We start from the raw sequence: 27,755 nt of genomic DNA on the forward strand, positions 1-27,755 counted from the left end.
GCCTAAGCATTTGAACCTGGTTCTAGGTTAGAGTCTCCCAGGCCTCTGTGAGCATATGCAGGGTTGGATCTGTTCAGAAAGACGGGGTAGGTACATCACCAGGTCATGGCTGCCACTGAGCGCTGGGGTAAAGGGTGTCAGTCGTCGAGGCTCATTGTATCATTACAGCCTTCTCTTCCCTTTTTATTTATACTCTAATGCAAGAATATTGGGAATCCCCCCATGTTTATATTTGCTACTCTTAGCAGTTTTCATTTGACTTTAAAATGCACACTTCAGTATGTCAAAGTATGAAAAGAAAACTCAGTTTAGAGATAAATCGGCGGCTCTTTTAGAGGACCCAGGTTCTGGTCCCAGTACCCTCATGTCAGTTCATGGTTGTCTTTAATTCCAGTCCCAGGGGCTCCATTGCCCTCTTCTGGCCTTGATGGGTACCAGGCTAAACAGGCACACATTCAAGCAAAAACACCATACACATAAAAATAAATAAATGAACGAGTAAATAAATGTTTGTCCTTATCAGTCATTTTGATTAAAGACATTTCCTAAGTAGAATAACAAACTGTGTGTATATTGTGTTATAGTGGAAGAGAATTCATAAATGTTTAAAACTGTGCTGTCTTTGGGGTTTCCTAGTTTAGGCTATGGTCGCACACCCCGCTCCCCAGTAAAGGAGAGGACAGAAATAGCTCATTTGCTGACTGATTTTCTGCAAAGTTCGGCATATGGGGTGGAGTGTGTTCATGTCTCGGGTTCACTTTTTTGAGCACAGAAGCGGGGAGAGGCCATTTGCCAGGTGGCAGTTAGGATTTATGGAAGGGGAGGGAGGGACTGTCTCCTTCTGAAGCTTGCAGGGTATTTACTTAGCGAGCACTCTTACCCCAGCTGCTATTTGTGGAGGACTTTGGCGTCTGTATTTAACTCTTCCAGAAACCTGGATGTACATCAAAGTTTGAGAGCCACTGATGTGCTCACAGCTAACCGGTGCTTTCCGGTCTTGTGCCTGGCCTTGTTCCTGTGCACTAACTCACTACTCTAATACCAGAGCGTCACAGAAGCAGTGCCTGGAGTTGGGTTTAATTGCAGCTGTCTTTTAATCTAATGGGTTCCCCGTCTCTTTCATTCTATTTATACAGTAAAGACACATTTGGCTCCAGAGATGGGCAGATGGTCAAGCCCGAAGGCCATCAGTGACGGCTCTTAAATTTGCTTTCAGACCTCGTGTCTGCAGCACAAAGTGGTGGTCCCCACTCCTAGAGGTTTTGACTTAGTACTTTAGGGCACAGCCTAGTAATTTTTCTATCTGTAAAACTCCCCAGTATTGCCGGCTGCAAGTGGGGACCCTTCTTGGAAATCACGGTAGACTACCCTAGATTTGAAGTAGCTTGTCAAAAAAATCCCTTGTCACAGTACCAGAACCTCGACAATGTCTAATGTAGCTGGGTCTGGACTCCACCATTTTACTAGTTGCCAAATACGTTGGATATCAGACATGCTTAATTATGATGTAATTCATGGTAAACCCCACATTTCTGGACATTTTTTCTTTTCCCCATGTAGAAATTTAGTTTTCTTTTTAAAGGTAAGAGTTTTCCTATAATCATAGGAACCCTTAAGCAGACTATATATTTTTTTAAATACCGTAGAAGAATCTTTAAGCAAGCTAGATATTTTGTTGTTGTTGTTTAGAAGTGATGTACATGGCCTCGTTTCTACAGATTAGTAAAGATGAGAGAGCCTGGATCCAAGGTGTCTTCAGTGTAATTTCCCCCTCCCATCCTTTGTTTGTTTGAGACAAGGTCTCACTGTACAGTCTTGGCTTTGGAACTCACTGTGTAGTAGAGTGATCTCAAACACAACAAAGATTTGCCTGCTTCTGCCTCTTGGATGCTTGGATTAAAGGAACGTGGCCCCATGCCGTGCATCTCATATATTCTTACAGCACAAACTGCAGTAGAAAGAGCCTCCAAGCCTGCCTTCAAACACTTCATTTTAACATTGCTTAAAGTGGTCAGTGGTGGTGCACACCTTTAATCCCAGTACTTGGGAGGCAGAGGCAGGAGGATAGCTGTGATTTTGAGGCCAGCCTGGTTTACAGAGTTCCAGGACATCCAGAAAAACCCTGTCTCAAAAACCCCAAATTATAAACAAATTAATGAAGTAAAGTGGCCAATTATTATCATCACAGTCCTTATAAAAACACACAACAGGGTCTGTTTTGTCTTAATTTGGAAAGGTTTGGGTGTGATGTGAAGGAAACAGCGGCCTCTAGCTGTTCCTTGTTGTCTCCTGTTGACTTTGTCTGTTGCTCCTTGTCCTTGATCCTCTGTCTCGTTTAACTCAGTTCCTGGAGTCCTTCTGCAGGAACACAATCCACTTGATGTGGGAGTTTCTTGAACTTGCTGGGTAGGCTGGGCTTGGTCAGAGGTAAGCTCCAGCCTCCTTTCTCAGGAGCTGTGTTCCTCAGTCTCTGTCACAGGGGCTCAAAGATTAGGCTGTGGTGGGCTGCCAGGGATACTCCAGGAGCTCCCTCCCCAGGGCGGGGATTGCAGGACACTTCACCACACCCGCATAGTGGGTGCTAAGGTCTGATCAGTGCTCATGTTCTCAAGGCAAGCGATTTACCCGGTGAGCTGTCCCATATCCCTTTTCAGTCTGAGACCTTTACTCCATGAGCATTTCTGAGAAATCAGCTTTTAAAGGTGGCACCTTCCAGTCTTAGAGGTAAGTTGGCAAGCCCGCAAGTCTCTGTCCTCGGCAAACACAGATTCTGTTTATATAGGCTATGGGTTTTATACATTTTGTTTGCATAGGTTGCTATCAGGCTGCTTGTGCCCCCTCCTATTGTTCCTCTAATTAAAACACACGCACAATAACAAGGTGGCTAGTGTAGAGAACTGTCCAGACCAGAGCTATTATTGTGCATTTTAAATCAGGCGCCAACTGTGTTTGAGCAGTTTCTACTATTTTTATTTTTATTTCAGTTATTTTATAAAGGATTATAATATTAAATTTGTTAATTTGTACTTAACCTGCTCTGTAAATCTCGGTGAAGTTATGCCCCACTTTTGGTGAATGCCACTGTTGATACTGTGTAGCTTTGCTCACTAAACTGTACTCTTAGGTGACATGCTTCTTGGTCTGGGAGGAATGGACGCACGTTGTTGCAGTGGGCATCAGCTCCCCAGGGTATTCAAAGCCAGTGCCAGGCTCACCTCATTTCAGAGCCAACGAAAACATGACCTAAGTGGCGACTGTGACCTCTGTGGAACAGGGAAGATCCAGTCTGTTTTACAGCCGTAGAGCCCTTGTGACCTCAGCCTGGTCATGACACAGCATTCGATACTAGGCACCTTGATACTATGAACCTCTTGATTTTGATAATTTAATGAAAATGTTACATTTAATCAACTGGCCTCACAAACTGTAAGGAAACTTGGAGAATTGGTTATACTGTGATCTAGGGCTAGAGCTGGTCAGATACTGGGTGGGCACTATAGAAAGAATGCATTGGTCCCCAGTTCCCTTTCCCACCTGATGACTCACTGACCGTGGGCGAATCATTCAACTTCCATGCTTTGACTTTCTCATCAGTGAGGCAGGACATTTGGCTCTTTGTGTCGGTGATTCAACCACCAGATAAAAATATTCAGAACATTAAATTGCATCTCCACTGGACACACACAGACGTTTTCCCTGCCACTGCTCCTTAAGCTATGTGGTGTAACTATTTACATCGCATTGATATTGCATTAAGTATTATGAGTGATCGTCATGATTTACGTACAGGAAAAGGTACTTAGGTTCTAAGCAAATGTTCGGCCATTCACGTAAGAGATCCAAGTGCCCATGCACCATTGGACCAGTGCTCCACAGATCCTGAGAAATAGCTGCACCTATCTCATGGGTTCAGGATGAAGGCCCAAAATTTATTGAATGAATGAAACACTTTATAGAAGCCTGGCACACGAGGAGCGGTGACTGCATATTAGCTGCTAAGATGTTTGCCACTGCCAACGTTAAAGCCGTGAGATGAGGTCCTAGTAGATGAATTAACATTTTGATTCTAATTAAGTTAGATAGAATAATTGCTGTCGGCTGGCTAGTCCACTTTTGCCAGGCGTGGCGCTAGGCCGTATGGATGAAGAAAGGACTCCTTCAGTAGGGAGCTGTGGAGCGGAGACTCTTGGGTGGACACAGAGCAGGGCTGACTGCAGCTGATTGACTGGTCTTTGTGAGTTTAGAAATAATGAGTTGATTATTAAAAGTCTGGATGACTTTCGTCCTTAGTTCTTGAACTGTCTGTGAGGAAATGCGATTTTAATTATCCATATGCTTTTCCTTCTCACACACTACAGTTCAGGAAAACATGGAGGGGAAGCAAAGGCTTGGTGCTGCCGCCTCCAGGACTCCTTGGTGCCATAGCAGGCACAGCTCTACTCTGTGCCATTCACAGGCTTCCACAGGCTTCACCCCGCTGCAGGCTCAGGGAAGAGCTGCCACCTCCTCAGTCTGGGCAGTGGTTGGCTGCCACTCGCTGGTGACGGGTTTGCGGTGACAAGCCTCTGTGAATGTTAGTGAGCCTCGTCAGGAAGAGGCGCTGAACCTGTGCAGACCCTACTTTTCTCTTGAGTTTCTTCAAATCTGCAAGATAATGTCCTTTGAAGTAAGAGAAGCTAAATAGTATCTGAAGCACGTATCCAGCCTTTGGACTCCTTGTGTGTGTATACATGCACCTGTGTCCATGTGTGAACGTGCAAACGCATCAATACATTTGTGTATCACATACTGTGGAGAACAAGGTTTTAATTGAAGCTAAAGAAATTGGACTATGGTGTCAGTAGCAGTAGAAAACCATTTGAGCTTTGGTAATGTAATTGTTCCATGAGCTAGAGGAATTTTGGAACGGGAGTAAGGAGCATGCGTGGGTGATTTTAGTGACAAATAGAGACACGGTCGAGCCACTCAGCTTTGCCCAGGTAGGTAGATTTGTTTCCTCTATGTCCCCCATCTTGTATCTTCTTAATCTGTGCTTCCCTGGAGCCTTCCTCCCCACTTTCCCTCCCCGGAACTGAACCCAGGGTTCAGGCGTTTCTAACCCTGTTACCCCAGCCCTACCTTACTGTTTGAAATAAAATCCAGACATTGTGCGCTTTAAGCCCAACCTTTAATACCGTTTTAACAAGATTATTTTATTTTTATTTATGTCATTGAGTGTTTTGCCTTCATGTCTGTATGTCCACCACAAGCAAGCCTGATGCTCACGGAGTTCTGAATTTACAGGTGGTATGAGCTGCCATGTGGGTGCTGGGAACTGAACCCAGTTCATCTGCAGAAGCAGCCTGTGCTTTCCATGGCTGGACCAGCCCTGCGGTCCCTGTTCATATCATTCAACTTGTTCATTTCTAGCATTCCTGCCCCTTTCTTCCTTCTTCTTTCTCTTAGTCTGTTATCCTTCATGCAGGAAGCTGAGTCCCACAGTGTGAAATGTTCTGATTGATTCACTCAGTCTCTTCCTTGACCCTTTTAATTTGTTATTTAAGTTTAGTATTGTGTATCTGTAATGTATTTATGATCGGTGAGCGTGAATGTGGCCTTAAGTGTGGCATAGGGCACAAGTGGAGATCAGGGACAACTTTGTGGACTCACTTCTCTCCTTTCACCATGGGTTTCAGGGACTGCTCAAGTCCTCTAACCCGCCGAGCCATCTCCGTGGCTCATTTTAAAAAATGATTAAAACTTAAAATCGGGTAGTTAGATGTAGGTGTTGGACTGCTGGATCGCCAGCCCGTTTTCTGGGAGGCGCGTAGCGTCCTGACCCGCACCTGCACTGGCACCATTGCTGCTCTCCAGTCTTTTCTTCCTTGATCTCAGTTTATTTTCAGTGCCGTCTTTCTCAGTCATCGTTTTGCTTTAATTCTGCCAGTAGCAGACAGCAAACTGTGTCTAGTAGCACGTTGCTCCCAGACAGTGTAGCTGCGAACACGATGCGTATTTCTGGATGCAAGCCAGGGCTCTCAGCTCTGTGTGTTTGCCGTCCTCATGTTGAGGTGTGAGCTTTGAGAACTCATGCCTGCCCTTTACCTGGCTGCTGCCGAGCTTGTCAGTGATAGGCTCTGGAAATCCAAGAGGATGGTGGCCTTCTCCTGAAGAACTCGTTAATATGGGAGATCCAGCTCTGCTGATGACCCATCTAAACTGGCCCAGGGTATGGCTTCAGGGTCCTGGAGATCCTTCTACCAGGGTTCTGTGGATGGCCCAGACATCTCCTTGGAGGATGTGAGGAGAACTGAGGCCTTGTGAGGGTGACAGTGAGCACAGCCATTGAGGGTTAGTTTCCTGGAGGACATGAAGAGCTGTTACACACACACACACACACACACACACACACACACACACACACGCTGGTTCCGTAGGCAGGAGGAAGCGAGTCTATAGGCCTCGCAGTGGGTAAGAGGCTGCAGTGCAGAGGGAGATTTGTATTGGGGTTGGGGATGTGTCAGATGTTCATGGGCACAGAGGGAGTAACAGGTGTGTGAGATCTAAGTAGAAGGAAGAGTTAGGACATACATGGACAAGACGGGTGAATTTTCCTTCCATGTTTGCATGTTAATGGAGAATCGGGAATGTCCAAAGTGTGGGGACTTTGGACAGAAGATATAGGGGAACAACTTGAAGTGATGGACCTCTGTGTCTGGCTTCTCTCAGCCCTTTACTATGTAGACAACAGAAGGCGGAGAGAGTGGTCTTGCATTGAAATCTGTGAAGAGGAATTTGGATTTGAATTGTTTATTCATGATACTGAAATAAGTATTTTGGAAGTGGTCAATAGATAGCCTTTAAGCTTCTCAAGAAACAAATTTAGACTATAACTTAAAAAGTGAAAATGATATTAAATCTTCCACTATGCAGCAGTTCTTGGAGCTTTCTGGTGTCTGCAAACTGTACAAACTAGGTGTCCGTCACTCGAGACTGCTGCCCCTGACTGCACACGAACAAGCAAACCGCAAGCTACAGAGGAGCTGTCCTGTAGATGGAGGCTGTTGCAGGGCCACTTCCTAGGATTTTCAGCTTCCGTTTCTGGTATTTCCTGTAGGGTTTCCCTGAGGTGGCCGGGGGTGACCATGCTAGCTTGTGTGCCCTCTGGGAAAAGCTACCTTCAATTTCTTTGTCTAGGGACACATTGTTTCTTCTGTATAGGGATCATCTCCCAGGACCTGCAGTCTGTAGTGGTCTGTGGAGTGTCCTGTCCCCCCTCCCCCCAATGAAATGCCTCCTGGCAAGGAGATTGGTTTACCTGAAGGTAGGTGTTTCCAAAGTGGGGAGACAGGCAGATTCTGACTAGGGTGACACTGGGCTTTCTGAAACCTCTCAGACATTCTTTCCCTGCCAAGAATGTTAAAGAAGCAGGGGTACCTCTTAGTTCAGTGTGTGTGTGTGTGTGCGTGTGTGTGTGTGTGTGTGTGTGTGTACATGCACATGTGCTCACTAGGAATAGAACCTGTGCATTCTAGGCAAGCATTGTACACTGTGCTACATCCCCACTGCCTTGGTTGCTTTGTTTGTATACCTGGCTCTCTGCTGGACTGTGGATCCTGCAGGCTGGCTGCCCTTTGAGCGCATCCCCATCCATTTCCAGTTGAGTTCCACTGACATCGGTTTGCCAGGACTGTCTCCCTGCACCCCACTCATCTCATCCCCTTTGGTCTGTATTCTAATTCTTTTGTTGGTGTGGGGCGGTGGGGTGTACCCTCCCCTCTTTTACTCTAACTTGGATGCTTTTATATTGAGTTAGATATTGTGATGGTAGCATAAGCATCTTGTTTGGATTGTTCCATAGTGATGGACTGGGGTGTAAATTGGCTCTTCCTTTGTTTAGAGCACTTTACCAGTGTCTGCCCTTGTTTATCCTATCAGCCTTATGATGGAATGAGACAGGTCGAGAGTAGTGATATTGGGAGATCTATATGCTTGAAGTTGCTCACTGTAATGCTGCGGTGTGGAGTAGTGGAGGAATGAAAGCAGCATGGATGCACATCAGTCGGGAGCGGCTAGATTAGGATGTCTATGCTCTGCTGTGATGCTCATCAGTCGGGAACAGCTAGATTAGGATGTCTATGCTGTGATGCTCATCCGTCGGGAGCGGCTAGATTAGGATGTCTATGCTGTGATGCACATCAGTCGGGAGCGGCTAGATTAGGATGTCTATGCTGTGATGCTCATCAGTCGGGAGCGGCTAGATTAGGATGTCTATGCTGTGCCGTGATGCTCATCAGTCGGGAGCGGCTAGATTAGGATGTCTGTGCTGTGATGTACATCAGTCGGGAGCGGCTAGATTAGGATGTCTATGCTCTGATGCTCATCAGTCGGGAGCGGCTAGATTAGGATGTCTATGCTCTGATGCTCATCAGTCGGGAGCGGCTAGATTAGGATGTCTATGCTGTGATGCTCATCAGTCGGGAGCGGCTAGATTAGGATGTCTATGCTGTGATGCTCATCAGTCGGGAGCGGCTAGATTAGGATGTCTATGCTGTGATGCTCATCAGTCGGGAGCGGCTAGATTAGGATGTCTGTGCTGTGATGCACATCAGTCGGGAGCGGCTAGATTAGGATGTCTATGCTGTGCTGCTCATCAGTCGGGAGCGGCTAGATTAGGATGTCTGTGCTGTGATGCACATCAGTCGGGAGCGGCTAGATTAGGATGTCTATGCTGTGCCGTGATGCACATCAGTCGGGAGCGGCTAGATTAGGATGGGTGCAGGTAATGCTATGCTGTAGTCACACTTGCATAACAAGACATGAACCACTGTGAAAAAGCGGAAAACCAGCTCAGCACAGAAAGGGTTTCCTCTGTGTCTAAAGGAAGACTGATGGAAATGCTCATTCGTGATTTGGACTCGGTGGGAAACTGAGGAAAGATGGATGGATTATTTCTTAAAAATAGCACAGTACCCCCTGTGGAGGAAGGGGAGCCTAGGAAGGCTGCTACTTCCTCTTTCCTATTCCTCTCTGTGTCTTTTGAAGTCATACCACGGAAGTCACTTCTGCTCTCTGCCCTTGCTCTCCCCTCCTTTTCCCAGTGCTAAATGACGAGTGGCTTGTGTACTTGGCCTTGGCACTAGGTCCTTAGCGCAGCTTTTCATGTACACTAAGGTAAGTGGGATCCCGCTGCATTCCAGCTGACCTTGCCTCATGCTGTGGTATGGCAGCATATCCAAGAAAGGGAGTGGCCCCTCTCAGGCTGCGACTACCTGACACCTCAGAGGAAGTCTCTGAGCCTGTGCACATGGCCCTGCCATGCTCTTTTCAGTGTTTCAGTTTTTCCAGTTACTTTTGATTCATAATACGAAGGTGGCTCCGACCAGAGCCTGTCATTAAGTCCGTGGGTGAGATGTGGGTGCATTCACAGATGGTGAACCACTCTCCAGTGCTTGGTTCCTGTGCACCAGGGAACCGTCACGATATGGTGTTGTTTTGAAGAGCTGACTTTTTATATGATTGACAGATAAATTTAATGAGTGTTCATGTGTATGCTGGCTAAAACTTATAAATAACCAAAGATGGCAAGGTTGTTTTCAAATATGAATCTGTGCTTTAAAAATATAAAATATAATGCTAAATGTATTTTTCTGATATTGACATTATCTTTTTATTGCTTATTAAAGTATGTTTAGTTACTTGAGGTGAAAGCAAGTGCGTGTTAAAGACTAGCAGTTTTGAAGCTCAAGTGAGTTATGGGATCTTTGGAGCCTTCCTGTGTAGCCCTGGTTGGTTTTGAACTCTCAGTCCCCTGCCTCAGCTTCCAGAATGCTGGGATTTCACACCCAGCTTCTCTATTATAGACCGTGTGGTTCCTCTGCACATGAACTTAGGGGTTGGCTGGTCCAGACTAGAACTCCTGCCCACCCTCTGTGCTCCTGCAGTTCAGTCCTTACACCCAAATCCCACCTAAGGCAGAACAAACTCTCGCCAGCCATTCTTAAGAAATTGGATTTTGGTTTTATTTACAACTGTATTTAATAATTGAAGGTTTCTGTGGTTGGGAATAGTACATAAAATTTGGTGGAATCTAATGATTTTGAACATTTGCAGCCTCAAGAATAAATTGCAAGGTCGTAGCATTTTCTGATTGTGTTCAGCTGTGGCCTTCTTGCTGCTTGTTTCAGAGGTACTGTCTGAGCTGCACTGTGCAAGCACTGTGGCTGTCTTTTTCAAGCCCTTTAAGAAGCAGTTTGTTTGCTATAGAGAGAGGCTAGCAGCATCAAAGCTGGTTGAAGAAGGGTGGGTTCCCAGACAGGCCTGCTGGTGTGCTGTGGAGAAGCAGGCCTGCTCATGTCTTTGGCCATTGTGAGGCTGTCCTGCACCCCTGCATCGTCTTTGGAGCAGAGTGAAGGCCCCTGAATGAGGCCTTGTGTCCACTTGATTTGAAATCCTGCTTGTTAATCTCAGAGATCTGTGGGGTGCCTAGCAGGGCATCTCTGTGACAAGTGGAGACCTCCATCTGCCGGAAGCTTGGTTTTGGGGGTGGAAGGTAGGGTGGTAGTAATCCTCCAACTCTTGATCAGCCCCCACAAGCCAAAATGCTGCCCTCTGAAGGCCGCCAGATTACAGAGCTGTGGCTTCCAGGGTTGCATGGCGATAGAGTTGCAGGTGTCAGACCGCCGTCATGGTGTGGTCCCCAGTCAACCCAGGCAGCTGCAGCGGAATCTGTCCTGAAGAGACTAAGGCCTTGGTCTGGTGCGGCTTATTATTTGTGTTGGAGATCTCTGTGAGAGTCTGTGGAATGCTGTTTTCAGGCATGAGCATTTATTTTAGAGCCAGTTTAAAGGCAGTTTACACTGACCCTTGGCTGGTGCTGGCTGGTGAAATCCAGTTTGTGTGGCTCATGGACTTTCCAGTACCCAGCTCTTTCTTGGCTTAAGAAGCCAAGGAATTTGCAGTGTATTCTGTGTGAGCATGGGGTGGGGCAGTGGGCGAGTTTTAGAGAGTTTTACTAATGAACATTTTCCATGTAATATTTAATAAAATAGAATTTGTATATGGTTCTTTAATGCCTATTTGAACTGACAGAGAAGGGGAGGGAGTTTTATTTGGTGATAGTAGTTTCCCTTCTTATTTTCCCTCTCCCATCAGAAACTGGTTCTTCAGCTTCCAGAGCCAAGGGAGCAGCTAGCTGTGGGGTAGGCCCTTAGCCTCTGGCCTCGCTGTGGATCAAGTGTCCGTGTAGTAGCCGTGCTGAAAAGCTGAGCAGTGTACTCAATAGCCACCATCTGCTCTGCAGGGTCTGTGCGGTGGGGGAGTACCTGGATTGTGGGTTATTTTAGCAGAACGCCTAGCCTGCATCCTGAGTTTCTTAGCTCTTGACAGGTGTTTTGTTCTCCACTTTTTTTTTCTTTTTTCTTTTCTTGTTCTTTAATGTGGTTTTCTAAAAACTGTGCCACATGGGCTCGTGGGCTTTCATAGCTGGGTATTATTGGTTTTCTGGGAACTCATACCGTTCTGTGTTTAGGAGGGCATTTTAACATCCAGTTGTTAATAATATTTTAATTAATGATTTTTTTTTAGTTGAAATAGTATTTGACCTAGATCATAGTTCAGTATACAAGTGTGGCAGCTCACCCGTGTAATTCCAGCTCTTGGGAGGCTGCGGTGGGAATATCATCACAGATCCAAGGCCAGCCTGGGCTAGGAGTGAGGTCTCCCCTCACCCTCCTACTCCAGGAACAGTCAAGCAGTATAGCCCACTGTCGGATTAAGGAATGCAATGAGCTCGTGGCTGTGGTTTGCTCTCTGGCTCAGCTCACCTCTGTTCCACAAAGCTCAGCTCCGTCTGTGCCGTTGCCTATTGAGGGAGCCTGTTATTTATATTTACGTATGTCATTGATTAACTACTATTTTTGCTTTTGATAAAGTATCAAATGATTGCTGTCACATGTTTAAATGTTGGCCAAAATGTAGCATTACTTGATGTTTAATCATGATCAGTTTTTGTGTCTTTTTGTTTCCTATATGAAGCTTTACACTCAGAGATACTGGTGAATGACTGTGTGTTTATGTTTGTTTAGGACATGTCTCAGGAAGGCTATGGAAGTAGATCTCAGCCTCCTCTGGCCCCCGGAAAATCCAACCACGAAGACTTGAATTTAATCCAACAGGAAAGACCATCGAGTTTACCAGTAAGACATTACTGTGCTGATTGGAAAACGTAATGAGTTTGAAAACAAGGATTGTTTTGTCTGTTCTCTTTTATATTACAGGGAGAGGTGTATAGGTTTTAGGTTTATTTGAGAATTATTAACTTTTAGGCTCCTTTCTTGAGAGTTTTGGCTGTCTGTTTTGTTTGTAGCGTTTTTGGCAGGTCAGACGCCACTGTTGGAAGGTCTCACCTGACCGGCTTGCTTTGTGTGCACAAAGGAATTTCTGTTGCATTTCTGAGCTGCTTTTAGCTTGCTGAATTGTGATAGTGACACAGAGCGAAAGTGTCAGTGCCAGAATTGAAACATAAAGAAATTCCTGCTTTCCAGAAGGTACAGTGATGTTAGTAATTTGAATTTTTCCTTGGACTTTAAATAGAGAAGTTTCCCCCAAAGAAAGTAATTTAGTTGAAATTTGCCAAAGCAGCTTGTGTAGTGCCTGCACCCGCAGCTCGTGTGGTGATGGGGCTGTGCGCGCTGCTGGCATCTCGTGTGGTGAGGGGGCTGTGCGCGCTGCCCGCATCTCGTGTGGTGATGGGGCTGTGCGCGCTGCCGGCATCTCGTGTGGTGAGGGGGCTGTGCGCGCTGCCGGCATCTCTTGTGGTGAGGGGGCTGTGCGCGCTGCCCGCATCTCGTGTGGTGAGGGGGCTGTGCGCGCTGCCCGCATCTCGTGTGGTGAGGGGGCTGTGCGCGCTGCTGACATCTCGTGTGGTGAGGGGGCTGTGCGCGCTGCCCGCATCTCTTGTGGTGAGGGGGCTGTATGCGCTGCCGGCATCTCGTGTGGTGAGGGGCTGTATGCGCTGCCCGCATCTCGTGTGGTGAGGGGCTGTATGCGCTGCCAGCAGTGGCTGCAGTGTGGTGATGGGGCTGTGCGCGCTGCCCGCATCTCGTGTGGTGAGGGGCTGTGCGCGCTGCCAGCAGTGGCTGCAGTGTGGTGAGGGGCTGTATGCGCTGCCGGCATCTCGTGTGGTGAGGGGCTGTATGCGCTGCCGGCATCTCGTGTGGTGAGGGGCTGTATGCGCTGCCCGCATCTCGTGTGGTGAGGGGCTGTATGCGCTGCCGGCATCTCGTGTGGTGAGGGGCTGTATGCGCTGCTGGCATCTCGTGTGGTGAGGGGCTGTGCGCGCTGCTGGCATCTCGTGTGGTGAGGGGGCTGTGCGCGCTGCCCGCATCTCTTGTGGTGAGGGGGCTGTATGCGCTGCCGGCAGTGGCTGCAGTGTGGTGAGGGGCTGTATGCGCTGCCCGCAGTGGCTGCAGTGTGGTGTGTGTCAGAATGATGTCCATGGACAGCTCATCTGGACTCAATTTACTCTGGGATAGAGAACCCATTTGAATGAAGGTTTCTGTATTAAGTACGCGAATAAACCTATAAAACAGTCTTTACATTATTTTCCTGTTAACGTATTTTGATCTCAAGCATTATTGTTGCTGTTAAATTTCTGTTACAGTTTGTTTAAAACCGAAGTTTGGGAGAACCATGATTTTAACTTGAACTGTAACTTTGCACTAAGTAAAATTCAGTATGTTCTTTTTAAATATTGGAGAAGAAGCTTTGGTAATGGATGTAGAACATGGCAGGCTGTATACATGCCATGCCCAGTACAGTTGGCTCTGTACCCTTGGAAAAGAAGGTATATAATGGCTAGAGAACACACACTGCCTTTGAGTCTGCTGGGAATGGCTATGAGACACGGCTTGTATAGGTATTGTTTCTGTGAGGGGAGGATGAGTCTTAGAGAAAAGTCTCTTGTTGTTAAGCTGCCTTGGACCATGTATTGGTTAGTTCACGTTGTTTTGCAGGAACGAGAAAGGGTTTTGTGTTTGTGTTAGAGGCTTTTAAAAGCAATTAAAGTGAGTGTGTGCAACGGGGACGACATGCGCCTGTGACAGACGCAGCATTGGCCATGGAATTAAAGTTAAGTCACAGAAGGCAGGGTCCAGTGGATCCCACACTCTTGGTTTTAGGCTGATTTTGTAGTTCTGCCATGGCTGCTGTGAAGCAGGTTGGAGAATGTCCCATAAACACATAGCAGCTTTCTGCATGGCCATAGGAGTCGCGTGCCATGTGCATTGCTTTCTTCATGGTTGTTTACAAGCTTGACCATCACTGACGTACACTTCTCATAGGTATTCAGATGGGTGTCTAATGCTCAGTTAATCCTATGGCACAAGTGGGGATTTTTTCAAAATCCTTATATTTATATCTATATGTCTTTATCTATGTAGATATAAAGAGGCATATAATATATGACTTATTACCCACTTATGATTACCTTGCCTACTTCCAAAAAGTATTTCAGGCAATTTCAGTATTTCAGAGAGCATTTCACCCCATCCAGTTCTTTTTATGGGGCTGTTAAAAAAAGAAATATCTACACTGGCATTTTCTTTCTGTTTTTGTTGCTGTTTTGTTTTGAAATTCAGAGGCTGATAGACTCGTACTTAAATCACATTTCTCTGTGGGTTCTTTTTTTCCTTTTTGCTTGTTTTTAAGAGAACAGAACTTCCAGGTTTTATAGCAAGTCTGTATGCATATGGATTGCACAAGGCTGCTATGCCTAAGCCATCCAATCTGTTGGGGTAGAAACTGGCTTTATTTAAGTGAACTGGAGTGCACTATTTTTCTTCTGCAGGGCTCCACATGCATAAACAATCTCTATATGGAGTTTACAAATATGTTTTTGTTTATATTGCTGCTTTGTAAGTTGTACATAATTAAGGTAATTATGGCTTCAGGGAACACTTGGTATTCTGTTACAGTCTTGATGCATGCATTTGTGCAGTGTGACTTAAATACTGTAGCCGCTGGCCTGGTGAGGCTGGTGTTGTAGGATTGTGAAGCTGCATTAGTTATGCCCGAGTTTGTTATCAGGCCCCTTGGGGGTTATCACTCAGGCTATGCCTTCCTGCCTTAATGTTGTCAATTTTCTTTCTCCTTTAAGAGACACTGTAATCCCTGGTTTGGGGACTTTATAAGCCTTAATTGAGCTTTAAAAGTGTAACAGGATGATTCTAATGTATGATTTTTAAGTCTGCCTGATACATACATACATAAATACACACACACATATATGTATAAACACACACACACACACACACATATATGAAGCAGATAGTACTTTTTGAGTCTTTCTTATCCCAATTTGGTGTAGAGTCCTAGGGAAGTCCTAGATACCTGCCAGTTTTCAGTCTACATTGGAATCCCAAAGAATTATGTTCTAACACTAGAGAAGGAATGGCTCAGGAACAGGATGGATGAGCTTGCTAGTGAGAATGAGGTCAAGCAGGCAAAAAGCAAAAGCTTCCTTCTTCCATGGTCTTTTATGTTGGGTGCCACCAGAAGGAGTGGCCCAGATCTCAAATGATCCAGATTTAGTTGGGTCTTCCTAGCTCTAATAATCCAATCAAGAAAAATCCCTCAAGTGTGCTCAGATGCTTTGGTTTTAGTTAATTCCAAATACAGTCAGGTTGAGAGCCGACATTAGCCAACAGCCTGGGTCTCACTATTTAACCCTTATCAGCCAGGAACTCACTGTGCAGACCAGGCAAGCCTTGAACTCACAGAGACCTGCCTGTCTGCCTCTTCCTCTGCCTCTAGCACACTGTGATTAATGTGTGGACCACCACACTTAGCGGAAGTAGTTTTTTTTTTCTTTCTGTTTGTTTTGCTTTTTTTGAGACAAGATTTCTCTGTGTAGCCCTGGCTGCCCTGAAACTCACTCTGTAGACCAGGCTGGCCGTGAACTCAGAGATCCAGTCTACTTGCTTTTGCCTCCCAAGTGCTGGGATTAAAGATTTGCACCACACCCAGTGGTGGTTACTTCTTAATGCTGTTTGCACACAATGAGATAGATGATACATTTTTCTGTGACCTCATTTCTCCTTTAGAATATTTGTTAGATAATTAGTCAACTTTTTACAGTCCACTCTTCATCTTTAATAGAATCCCAAGACTGCCTTCTTTCCAGGCTTGCCTGCCTGTTTGTCTGTCTGTATAGGTCATTTGGCTCCTGATGATTTCAGTTGCAGATACCCTTAGGTTTTCCAGCTGGTTTAGCCAGAGCCTCACGTTATCCCAGAATGCAAAGGGCTGATAAATTCATACTTGTTCTCTTGTCTTGGGCCGTGACCAGTAATATTTACTTTTTACTTTAATGGACTAACTCTAAGCTCAGAACAAATCTCCCTCTGCAGTGTCCACTTATTCTGTAGCTCTTAATCATCCAGATTTCTCCTAGCTGACATACATGAGTTTATATATCTTGGCGTTTCCATTATTGATAGATCTTGACATACAGCATGTGATATGAAAATTAACCTGAAGCACTCCCTCCCATTAGGACAGCATCACTTAACATTTGAGTCTAGTTTGTGGTTTTCTTTGCTTCTGATATTGACAGTAAATGAAGCAAGCATACAAGCATACAAGGGAAGACACAGTGGAATGTCAGCTGTGCAAACCCTGGAGTTTATATTCCCCCTTTGTTTTGCAAACCTTGGGTATATCTCAGTTTGTAGTCTCATATAACTCCCACAGTATGATCAAGTACATGTTTCCTGGGGTTTCCATGACACTGGCAGTCATTTCATAAAGAAAAGGCAGACTAGAGCTACTGAGTGTTTTATTCAGTCTCTTGTGACATTTGCTAGTACCTTTATTATAGTTGTTTTTATGATTGACCTGACTCCTTGGTTTAGACTAGGATCTTTTAATGGTATGTACTGTTTTATTTAGCAAGTATTTTGCTAATAGTATATGTAAAAAGTCTGTAAAGCTGAACCCTAGTCTTAAACTGTTCATTTAATAACTTGGGGAGCTTTCGCATGGTACTGAATTGGCCTCAGGAAAGCCTGTGTCCTCTGTAGGCTAATAACACTAAATGATGGCATAGCCGTGATAGCTACTTTGGCAAAACCTTGTCAGTCTCAAAACCATTTTTTTTTTTCAAATGACAATTTGCTTTTATCTTGATTATCTTGAGTTTCAAGGGAAGAAGTGGACAATTTGGATAATTAAGCAAACGGTAGCATGAAAGCATTCTTTTATTAGTTATAAATATTTTTTTTGCTTGTAAAAAGGTAGCTGTCAGAAACGCTAATCATTGTAATTTCATTCAATAAAGTACAGTACATATGTTCTTAGTAAAGTACTAATGAATATATAAAAGGGAGTAATCAAAAAATGAATGTTTTGTTTTCCTTTCAACAAAATGATGCACTTTTTCCTGGTCATGGAAAGCCATGTTTATGCCCCGGTTTGAAAAGAAGTACTTCACTGTGCTCGTTCCAGAAAACCCTAGGTTTACTTTGTAGATGGGGGTCCTGATTATGTTTACCCAAAGCCAGCATGACTTTTCTGTTCTGATAGATAATACTGGGGAAGGGCTGCCAGAAGGGCAGTGGGGGTGGATTTAGAAATACTGGCTATTTTGGAAGGTCCATCAAGTCATTTAAACACTATTTCTGACCCCACTTTCCTCAAGGAGAAAAAGCTGATTGACATACACAGTTGGATTTGTTGGAGTCATCCAAATAGAGCTTATGTTCCTCAGGTTGAGTTGCCACTTTTGAGAGGAAGTGGGTGCCCAGTGCTGGTGGTTCTTAGAAGTAGAGGATGCTAAACAGGATATTAGATGTCTTCAAGAGAACATTGGAAACCTATTATTATCAAAAATATATAGCCTTTGGGGATTATGTATCAGTATGAGTGTTTTGCTTTTAAGGAAACAGTCTCTGACTTTCCTGTGTTTGTTTTAGTGTTTAATAACGTTAGTGGTGGGGTCATGCATTTGGAGAACATGAACATCAATGTCATCTTAATGGTGCATTTACAGTCTGTGGATTTGGTAATGTAGCTCCTCTGAATGATTGGAACCAGTGGAGGAAGAAGGAGAAGCAGTTTTCCTACCTTGATTCTGAACTCCAACTTCTTAACCCAGCTCCCAGACTGTCTTAACCTGTTGGCAGATTTCTGCCAAACTTAAATCTACCAGACGAATGGCTGTTGGGTGAACTCTTTCGAACATTTTTTATTTGTCGCTTGAACTTGATTCAAATAGTTGTCATGGAGAGGTTAAGAGTGTAGCTGTCTTTATTGATTGATCATTCTCAAATCATTCTAAATGCTTAAAAGATTGCAAGTTAATGAAAGAGAAATCTCCTTTGCCTTCATGCAGCTCTGAGTTCAGACATGCATATGGTCTTGGTGTGGCATCGGCTCTTTGTTCAGCGTTCTAAGTGTCAGACTTCGGGGTTGCAGTGTCCACAGTAGGCATCTTACAAGGCAGGTGCCCATGGGCAGGTGGGAGGCCTCCCGAGGTAGGTGGGGGCCTCCTGAGCAGGTAGGGGCTCCCGGAGGCAGATGGGAGCCCTCTGTGAAAGTAGACGTCCCCTAGGAGTCTCTCTGCAGCGTGGTGGCTCTGCCATGATAGCCTTTGCAGAAATTGGTCGTCCTGACCAATTTCAAACTGAAGGTACAAACATAGTTCTGATGTCCGAGGAAGTTGTAAAAGGAGAGATCAATACTTAAATATCTTACGTACTACTGATATTGGTCTGGAACTTAATTTTAAAGAGATATCAGTTGTTTTGGGATGAAAGGGACATGCAGAGGACCTGCATTTTAGAAAAAGACTGACTAATGTTTAGTTCTCGACTGGACTTTTTTACAACGTCATGTTTTTCCCGGAGAGGTTGAATGTGTGCCACCCAAAGCAGGACTTCTCCTCAGAAGAGCAGCAAGCAGGAGAGGTGCCCTGTGACGTGTTTCCTGGGTTTCCATGGCATTGGCAGTCATTTCAGAAAGAGAAGGCAGACTAGAGCAAGGTGGGGAGGGATGTGCATGTCTTCTTTCTTCCAAAATAGTCTGCCACTTAAATATTTATTCTCTAAATGAAAATCCAATAAAACTTTAACAGTTTGGACTTTTTCCAGGGAAAGAAAAGCCTAAATATAATGGAAAGCTTGAATAAATGAATATTTTAGAAGAACCGTAGCTTGCCTTTAAAGCACTCGAATGTTTGTGCACACAGTGTTTCCTAATTGACCTCTTCAATCCCGGTAAAACAAATGGTTATTTCTTTAACTTTAATTTTATTTACTTAGTTTGGGACTGAACCCAGAGCCTTGTTCCTGCTAGGCTGATTCTGTCACCAAGCTGAACTGATCGCCTACAGTGGGGAATTTGAAACTCGGGGTAACCAAGACATTTACTTGGGGACAGTGAATTAATGTTCAAGATTTTGTTTCAGTTTTCAAAATTTGAACTAAGTTTGTCCTCTGCGAACTTTGTCATCTCATATCCTGTAGATTTCCTTTTAGCACAAGAGGGAGATGAATTCCGGCCCATTCTGTAGGACAGTCAATTAGTTCTTAGGAAGTTGATGGAGGACTGCTAAGGAGTTCTGTAAAAATCAGAGACCAAGAAGAGCCGGAACATAACTGATTTGCAGGATATTGGTTTTGATAATAGAAGGATAACGGTGATCTGTAGTTGATAAATGAGGCTCATTAAGAGAAGGGATGATAAATGCCTATGCTCCTGGTTAATAGAGAAGTCGGCACACAAATGTGACCCAGCATCCAGCTCCCAGATGACCTGGGTGGGGTCGTGGAGCATGTCTCTGTAGCATGGCCTGGCTATCCAGGACGTAGGCATGTCCCAGGTTCACCCCAGATATCCCCAAGCCAGCATGCCTGTTGTCTGCTTCTCCGGCCAGTAGGTGGGACCTGGGGGGTGGGCAGGAACTTTGGGCATCAGCAAGCCTGAAGGTGTGATGTAGGCCGCTGTGTTCCTGAGCATGCTCACAGAGCCCCAGCTTGGGCAGGTGTGCAGAGCCTCAGGATACCTGACTGTGGTTGTTTTCACTGCTTGTGTGAGGATCCTTTATTCTCATGACCCCACAGCCTGTCCTGCTGTCTGGGTGTTGGCCAGAGTACCCACAGGGTGAACCCACATCTCTTCATGTGGTCCCTCCCTCAGCACTGCCTTCAGACCAGGGGTCCTTGGCCACCAGGAGGCAGCAGGAGTGCCTTGCTGCATATTATCCTGCTATACTCGGACATGGCTTTTAATTTACAGATTTTCACTTGGCAGGTGGCAGGAAGGCTCACGTCTATTTCCTGTAATGAGGTACCCGTGGCCAGCAGGCCCTCACCAGTAGCATTTGTGAACAGGTTACTTGATTTTTATGTTTCTTTAGGCCTAGGAATAACTGTTTTTAATATCAACTGTCATTTTAAGAGTTGGAATAAATACATGTATAGAAGGTTTTTCCAGACCGAAATTTTCTATTCTTTTGTCAATAATGCAGGACTTTAGAGGTGTCTCTCTCTTTCTCACATCTTTTTCTTTAGCCTTCTCCAAATTGTTGTAGAATAAGTGAATGGTCTTGTTTTCCTTTGTTTGGGTCAAGAAATTTTAGCTGAAAATTGTTACTGAGTGAAAGAAGATTATTGACTCAACAAGCCTTCAATTTTCCATGAATAACACTCCCACCCTAGCTTCGGGAACACGCCGCGCACGCATTCTATTTTAAAATACAGACTGTAATTTAAAACAGGCAGTCGGATGCCCCACTGAACTTTGTTTAAGCCTGGAATAAAAGAGAGAGAAAAGCTTTAAGCCACAGGAAAGTGGCTAAGCTTCCTCAACTGCCTTTCTTCAGAATGCATCCACTCTGTTAAAAACAAGCTTGCAGGTACTGTTGCCAGGCCGTGCCGCAGGTCTGCCTTGTGCTCTGATGTGGCCATCTCTTCATTTGTTTCATCATTCGCCTGTGAATCCTTCTAAATGCTCACGAGCATCCGTGGGCGCTTGGCAGTGTGCTTGTGTTTGCACACATTGTACAGGGTCAGTGCATGTGTGGATATCATTGCTAATTTTAAAAAGTAATTTCAGCATTCATTTATTACACGATAGCTGATATTGTGTTGGTGTTCTGCAGTGATAGTTCTCAGGGTCTCTGGTCCTTACACTGAAAGATGCGAATGCGAGCCGTCGTCCTGTTGACCCCTGAGGCCTGCAGAGTGTTTGTGTGGGAGTGCCGTGCATCATCGCCCCTTCTCCAGCTTACCGTGACTTCTATGGAAGGAACCTGCTCTATGCCAGGAGTGAATGGCAGCTCAGCTCGGCCCAGGGACCTTGGCTCAGCTTTGGTCTTAGTAACCCCTTCCATCCCAGTGTGAGTGTGACCACGGTTTCCCTCTCCGTACACTGATGCTGTAGACTGAGTTACCGCAGGGCGTCCTGTAGCTCTTTCATTGTCTGCTGTGGGCCTCTTCTGTTAGTATTTAAGGAGAAGACAGACGAAATGAGCTCCAGGTGAATGGAGTGAGGTTGCAGGCATCCGTCCCTCTGCTGTGGCTCCTGATGACCAGCCTGCCATTTGCTTCTGTGAGGGGAAATGTGAATTTATTTAGGAATTTTGGCCAGCAGAGAGCCAGAGACCTTATTTTCACCTCCTATCACAACAGACATCTAGCAATTCTAAAGCCCCCCACCCTTGGGTGATCAGTGTGGGAGTCTTGTGCTTGCGTACAGGCAAGTCTAGGTAAAGAAGACTACCTCATAGAGAGCGGAGACGTAAGCATGCGTGCCAGCTGTCTTCCCTGCTGCCTACAGAGCAGAAAGCAGACAAACAGCCAAGAGCAGGCTGCGGGGCTCACGTCTAATATGTGCGGTGTGGAGGCCAAAGGGGAGCGAGTAGATAGCATTGTGAACCAAGGCAGTGATGCTGCATTTGATTTCAACTTCCTGCTAGAGCCTCTCTGACTTCTCCTTTGGTTTCTGACCTTGCCAGGTTCATTACATGTTCCATTTAAAAGTTACTTAAATAAATGCTTTCTATTTTACAAAGGTTTTATTATGTGTATGTACTTAAGTGTGAGGATATATGCATGTGGGGACAGTGCCCGTGGAGTCCAGAAAGCCCATCGGAGCCCTGGAGTGGGCGTTAGAGCAGTTGTAAAGCACCCGCTGTGTGAGCTGGGAACCATTCTTGGGTCTTCTGCAAGTGTGTGGACTCTCAACCCCTGAGCCATCTCCCTACCCCCACTCTTTGCTTCTTAACTGATAGACCATGAGTCCAGACCCAGCCTCTTGCACTACCTTTGTGGAGCTCTTTCCAGAATAATGCCTTGTGTTTCTGTCTCTCTCCCCACCCTTTCCTCTTGCACCCCACCATGCTTTCTTCCTCTGCACTCCCCTTTCTTTCTTTGGTTTTGGTTTGGGTAGTGCCTTCAGTGTGTTTCCTTTTTTTTCTTACCTTACTCTAATTTTTGCTTTCCGGTGTGTGTTGAGCAGTGACACAGAGAGTATCCTCCATGAAGTAGGCCAGAGCGAGTGAGTCAGTCCACCAAGGGATGGGTAACAGCTTCCTGCTGCCTCCAAGCCTCCCACATAAAGAGTCCGCTGATAAGAACAGGGGTCTTCCCTGTCTTGTTCTCCACCACTGCTGTCGGTTTCTTCATTCTGTGCTAAGCCATTTTTCTCCCTATGTAAGGAGGGGGTTCTTTCGTTAGAGGTATAAAGTTTTGGTTTTAGTAGTATTTATTTAAGTGCTGTTTTATGAGCTAAAGCTTGAAGATATTATAGTCCCCAAAGACAATTAACAAAGCAAAACAGGATTAATAATAACAAGCTTACATGTGTGCATTTTATGTATTTAATTTGATTCAGATTTTGTCTCTTTTGAGCTCAGATTTCCAGATGTGGAAATAGAAAGTTGCAGTGGAGTCACTTAGAGTCAGCGGCTTGCTCTCTCTGCCTGGCAGCTCCTCCGGGCACCCATGTGACACATGCCGCCATGTGGTGCCCTGTCAGCTTTCACACTCAAAACTGGGGTCACCTCCTTTGAAGTACAATTATTTTGCCCAAATATTTTCTTAGTTACTGTTCTTAGGCTTTTCTTTATATCCCTGAATGTTGACATCTTCAATTAGGGCAAAGGCTCTCTTTGAAAAATTAAATTACATTTAACAATCAGTAACTGATTGCCTCTTATTCCTAAATGAGTGTATTAGATGTAAGAATAATAAAATAAACAAATGAAAATTTTAATTCCTTTATTAGTTTCTGATTCACAGTTTAGTATTTTATTTTGGCACAGTGTCTCGCTGTATAGTCCAGGCCCACTGGAAGCGCAAGATGACCTCCTGCCTCAACCTCTCTACTGTTGAAAGTACAGCATGTGCCACCATGCCCTGCTTAGTGCTTGTTTTAGATCGTGACTCCTCTGCTGGGAGAAGTCAGAGGGACACCGCTCCTGAGGGTTCCTGTCCTCTCACATCCTCTAGCCTGTTTCCTCCTCTTACCGTTCGTGAGCCATCTACATGTAGTTCTAGAATTCTCCTTTAGCCCGTGTGAGTTCATGACAGTGTCTCACTGTTTTATAAACGTCTTGGCATTCTGCGAGCAGCGGCTGCACCACCACCCTTCCTGTAGCCTTCCATTCTAGACGTGAGCGCAGTGTCATGGGGGGAAGGCCACCCTGTGCGGAGAACGCACCCCTTGCTTGGGTGGTAGAGTAGCTCCTGTACAGCTTTCTTGACTGACTTCCCACAAATTTTCTTATTTTTCTTATTTGCTTGGCTTTTTAAGGTTAAAGACAAGTTGTTAAATTCTTAGCCATCCTTGATGCATCCTGGTCAATTAGGGGTTAATAATTTTTAAGTGTGTGTCAGCTGGTCTTGGAGATGCTGCCTGTAGTTCTAGCTCCTGTGGATTCTGCAGTAGAAGGATGGTTTAAACCCAGGAGTTCAAAACCAACTTGGCCAGTACATAGTTACGGTTCACAGAACACATACACAGATAACTGTCAGTTAGGGTAACGGCCTGGAAACTCCATCTTTCACCCTGTGTATGTATGTGCAATGCACTGGAACACCGCACTCTCGCTGAGTTCCCAGAGCCCAGAGTTGGTAGCAGGAGCTGCTCTGCAGAGACCACCTGAGGCCGCTAGTCCTTGACTGCTTGGGCTAACCCAGCACTAAGACCCTGTGGATAGCCTTGCAAATTCTGCTGGGGCTCTTCATTCTGATTTTTGTTCACACAGAAGAAAACAGAGATAAGACAATAGAAAATAAATATTACTTTATAATAAAATAAAATTGCCAAGAAATTGGACATTTTGGAGTTTGTTAAACTACCAGAATCAAGGTCATGGTGGGTAGGGATCACTGATAAAGAGGCAGAATCCGTTGTAAAAACTAGTTCTAAGAAAGTGCAGCTGTGGTTTGGACAGTTGAAATGCCTTGTGCTCCGGCATGGTTGTCACAGCTGCTGTGCCCTGGGTTCATTCTTAACTCTCGTTCTCTACCTTGTGGTGTTATCGGTGAGTTTAAAATATCGCCTAAAAGAAGCGTCAGCAAATGGGAAGAAGTGCTTGGCTTGTGGTGTAATAGTGGGCCTTCAGTAAACTCCCTAGATGGTTCCAGAGCTTGTGGATTTCAGTAGTTGGTGCCGTGTTACCATAGTGTCTGTCTCGAGAGCTGTGATGATGGCAGGGCTGTAGGGTCAGCCTGAGATGGGAAGTCAGGGCCTAGCTCCGTGCACTTTTAAGTTAGATGCCCAATGGTAACCCTTAATTTAAAACTCCCTGTGGAGGCACTGTGGTAGCAAAGGACTGTAATCCCAGCACTTGAGAGGGATCAGGAGGGGCTAAGACTTCAGAGCCAGCCTGGGCTACATAGTAAGGTCAAAGCTAGTCCAGTCTATATAAAATGTCTTAAAAGTTAAAAAAATATATACTATGTATATATATGTGTGCATGCATGTATATGTGCGTACATATAGTAAGCCCCTGTGCACATATACTTGCTTATACATATTTATGCATATACATACATTTGGGGTGAGGTGAGGAAGTTATCAATAATTTATTAAACAGTAACCACTTATTTGGTCTCTGCTCTTTCATCCCAAATGTTCGAATGAAATTAAATAAAGAATAAAGACATTGCCTTGGGGTGTTTATGGGACTCACACCTTAGGATTTCTCCTGGTTCTCAGTGCTGCTCCATCAGTTTTAGTTTTCCGTGTTTAACCCCAAGATTCTGTGAAAATTCTTGGGGAAGATTACAGAGGAAATTAAGTTAGACAAATACATTTCGCTTTTCTTCTGTTTTTGTTTGTTTGTTTAGTGGCCACCTGTGTCACCCTGTGTCACGATCAGCTCATCTCTACTTCAGTATATCTAACAATTAACGTCCACTGTAACGGTCAGGCGTGTAAAGAAGGAGGAATGCGTTTCACCCTCCGTGATGAGTATGTGATTCTAATGCAGTGTGACCCAGGAGTCTGAATTACTCATCAGAGATTCAGAATCCTTACAGAAGTCTATAAAGGTTTTTGGATGGAGAATTTTTCTTGCTTTTCCCCCCTGAGAATTAGAGAGAAATTTGTTTGTTTTTGTGGGAATCAGTGGTCACTTTTAATGAAGAGCCAGCCACCCTGGTATGGGAGAACAGCTCGTCTCCTGGGGTGTTTGAATTTAGGATGGGTAACCCTTGTGCTTCTGTAAGTTCTTGAGTTGACTAAAAGTTCATATTAACAAAAGTTGTGCTAATAATTGCAGCCTGTCCAGGAGGAAAAGCAGGAGAAGCAAATGAGCCAGGTTGATGCAGTCACCACCAGTGGCTGTCAAATTTAAGGCTGTGTTCCCACTACCACAGCAGTGAGGGAAAGTTGAAGTTGTATAATTCTTAGTAAAAAAGTCAACACTTTATTTCTCAATGAACTTGATCTTATATGATTTTGTAGAAGCAAATGTTCTGTAGAAACAAAATATTCCTGCGAAAATAATGAAAATGATATCAGAATAGAGGCTTGTTAATACACTTCTAAAAAAGGTGATTCCATGGTATTTGGGAAGAGACTGTGGGGCCCAAGTTAGACCTTGTCACCTAAATGAATGAAAAATGGACTATTTTTTTTAGATGTTTTGTATTTTCGAGACTGGGTTTTTCTGTAGCTTTGGAGCCTGACCAGGAATTAGCTCTTGTAGACCAGGCTGGCTTCAAATATATGAGATAGGTGTGAAGTGACTTATTCTTTGTAATTTGACATTTTATGTTGTGTTTCTGTGGGAGAAATTGGCCTATCCCTTGGTTATAAAATTGGCGGGGCAGTGGTGGCTAGCCCTTGACGGGTGATCGATGCCGTCCATTGTCCGGCACATATGTGGTAAGATGCACGCTAGTTTTTGTACACCTCAAGACTGGGCACATTGTCAGGGCTGGAACTTTCAAGGAGAACTGACGGAGATGTGGCTGGCCTAACTCCTGTCTCCACCCCTAGGAGAAGTCCAGGTATTATTGTAGTCACTGCCCTTGACCCTTTACAAGAGAGGTTTGGGTGCCTGCCAGTGACCCAGCCCGGATAAAGAACAGCAACCGTGCTTTGAAACCGTAGTTCTTTCTTTTGGGTGGAGGCCTGGGCTGCCTTTCCAGTCTGTGAAGGGGGTGACTCTTGGCCAATTTTTTTTTTTAAAGAAAACTAACTTTTAAGATTAGAACTGTGCAACAGAAAGCGAATTTATCACACACTGTTTATTCTTATAGACAGTAGCATTATAATGAATCTGTCTTTGTTTATTGGTCCATCTTAATTATTTGTTACTAACTTCAAGTAAAAGAAAATCCCACTATTTCTTTTTAAAGACTTTTCGGGATGACTTCAGCTCCGACATAATTCTTCTGGATTTCCATGACCACGCTTGTCCAGAACTTGGTGCTTTTTCAGTTCGGGGCCTCTTCCTTTTAGTATGGTTCAGCGGGTGACTTCTGGGCCCTGTTTTTAAAGAGCCCACAACTTATACCCTGGCAGCTCAGTGAGCCTGCCTTTTTCTGGACTGTGCTGCGGTTGGGTGGTTGGAGAGAAAAGCGGCTGGGGTAGGGCAGGTGTTCTCCCAAGCCCAGGGAGATGGGTGCAGGCCCCGCTTCTGGACTGGAGCAGTCTCAGGCACGCAGGGTAGTGGGCATGTAGGCGGCTTTGCAAGTCCTGGAACAGAGCAGGTCCTTGGTCACTCCTGCTTTGACCAAGAAAAGGAGGTGGGGAAACTGTGTTTTCTCCTGGGAGCCAGGCAGAAGCTAGGCAGAAGGCTGTCCTGTGAATTGAGTCTTCCCTGTTGACTTCTGGCTTTACTCCCACCGTCCCCAGTGTACTTGAGTAACACAGGTCTTCCCCAGGAATATGAGACTGTGGTACGATCTGCCTCATAACCTTCCTGGATATTTTTATAATTTATCATCAGCTGACACTGCTTGGGTAGACTATTCTTACCACTCCCTCTGGCTGCTGGAAGTCTGAAATTACATCTTTGTCTTTGAAGTCAGGCATACTGTTAGCGTTGCTATGGTGACAGGGTGGGTAATGGCCTCAGCAGACAGGGGATTGGTACTTAGCATTTAAACGCTGCTGTACACAAGGCCTTGCTTTTTAGAGCAGTTACTGAAGTCTTCCCTTTTAGTAAATGTTTAAAAATTACATTTTTACATGGTCTTACTAGATTAATAGTCATGGTTTATTTCGTTTTAACTGCAAGGATAAAAGCATTATTCCAT

At 44.9% G+C, this 27,755-nt stretch overlaps 1 protein-coding gene across 6 annotated transcripts in view; it reads left to right on the forward strand.

Moving 5' to 3' along the window:
* Positions 1-27,755, forward strand: part of Arid1b (AT-rich interaction domain 1B) — a 356,893-nt gene that overhangs the window by 125,785 nt on the left and 203,353 nt on the right. For all 6 annotated transcript variants that reach the window (XM_075950348.1, XM_075950347.1, XM_075950338.1 and 3 more), the window contains exon 4: positions 12,066-12,176. In XM_075950348.1, coding sequence (XP_075806463.1) covers positions 12,066-12,176 — 111 coding nt within the window. The remainder of the gene's footprint in view (positions 1-12,065; positions 12,177-27,755) is intronic.

The sequence above is a fragment of the Microtus pennsylvanicus genome, chromosome 1 (genome assembly GCF_037038515.1).
Source record: "Microtus pennsylvanicus isolate mMicPen1 chromosome 1, mMicPen1.hap1, whole genome shotgun sequence".
In the NCBI taxonomy this organism is placed as follows: Eukaryota; Metazoa; Chordata; class Mammalia; order Rodentia; family Cricetidae; genus Microtus; species Microtus pennsylvanicus.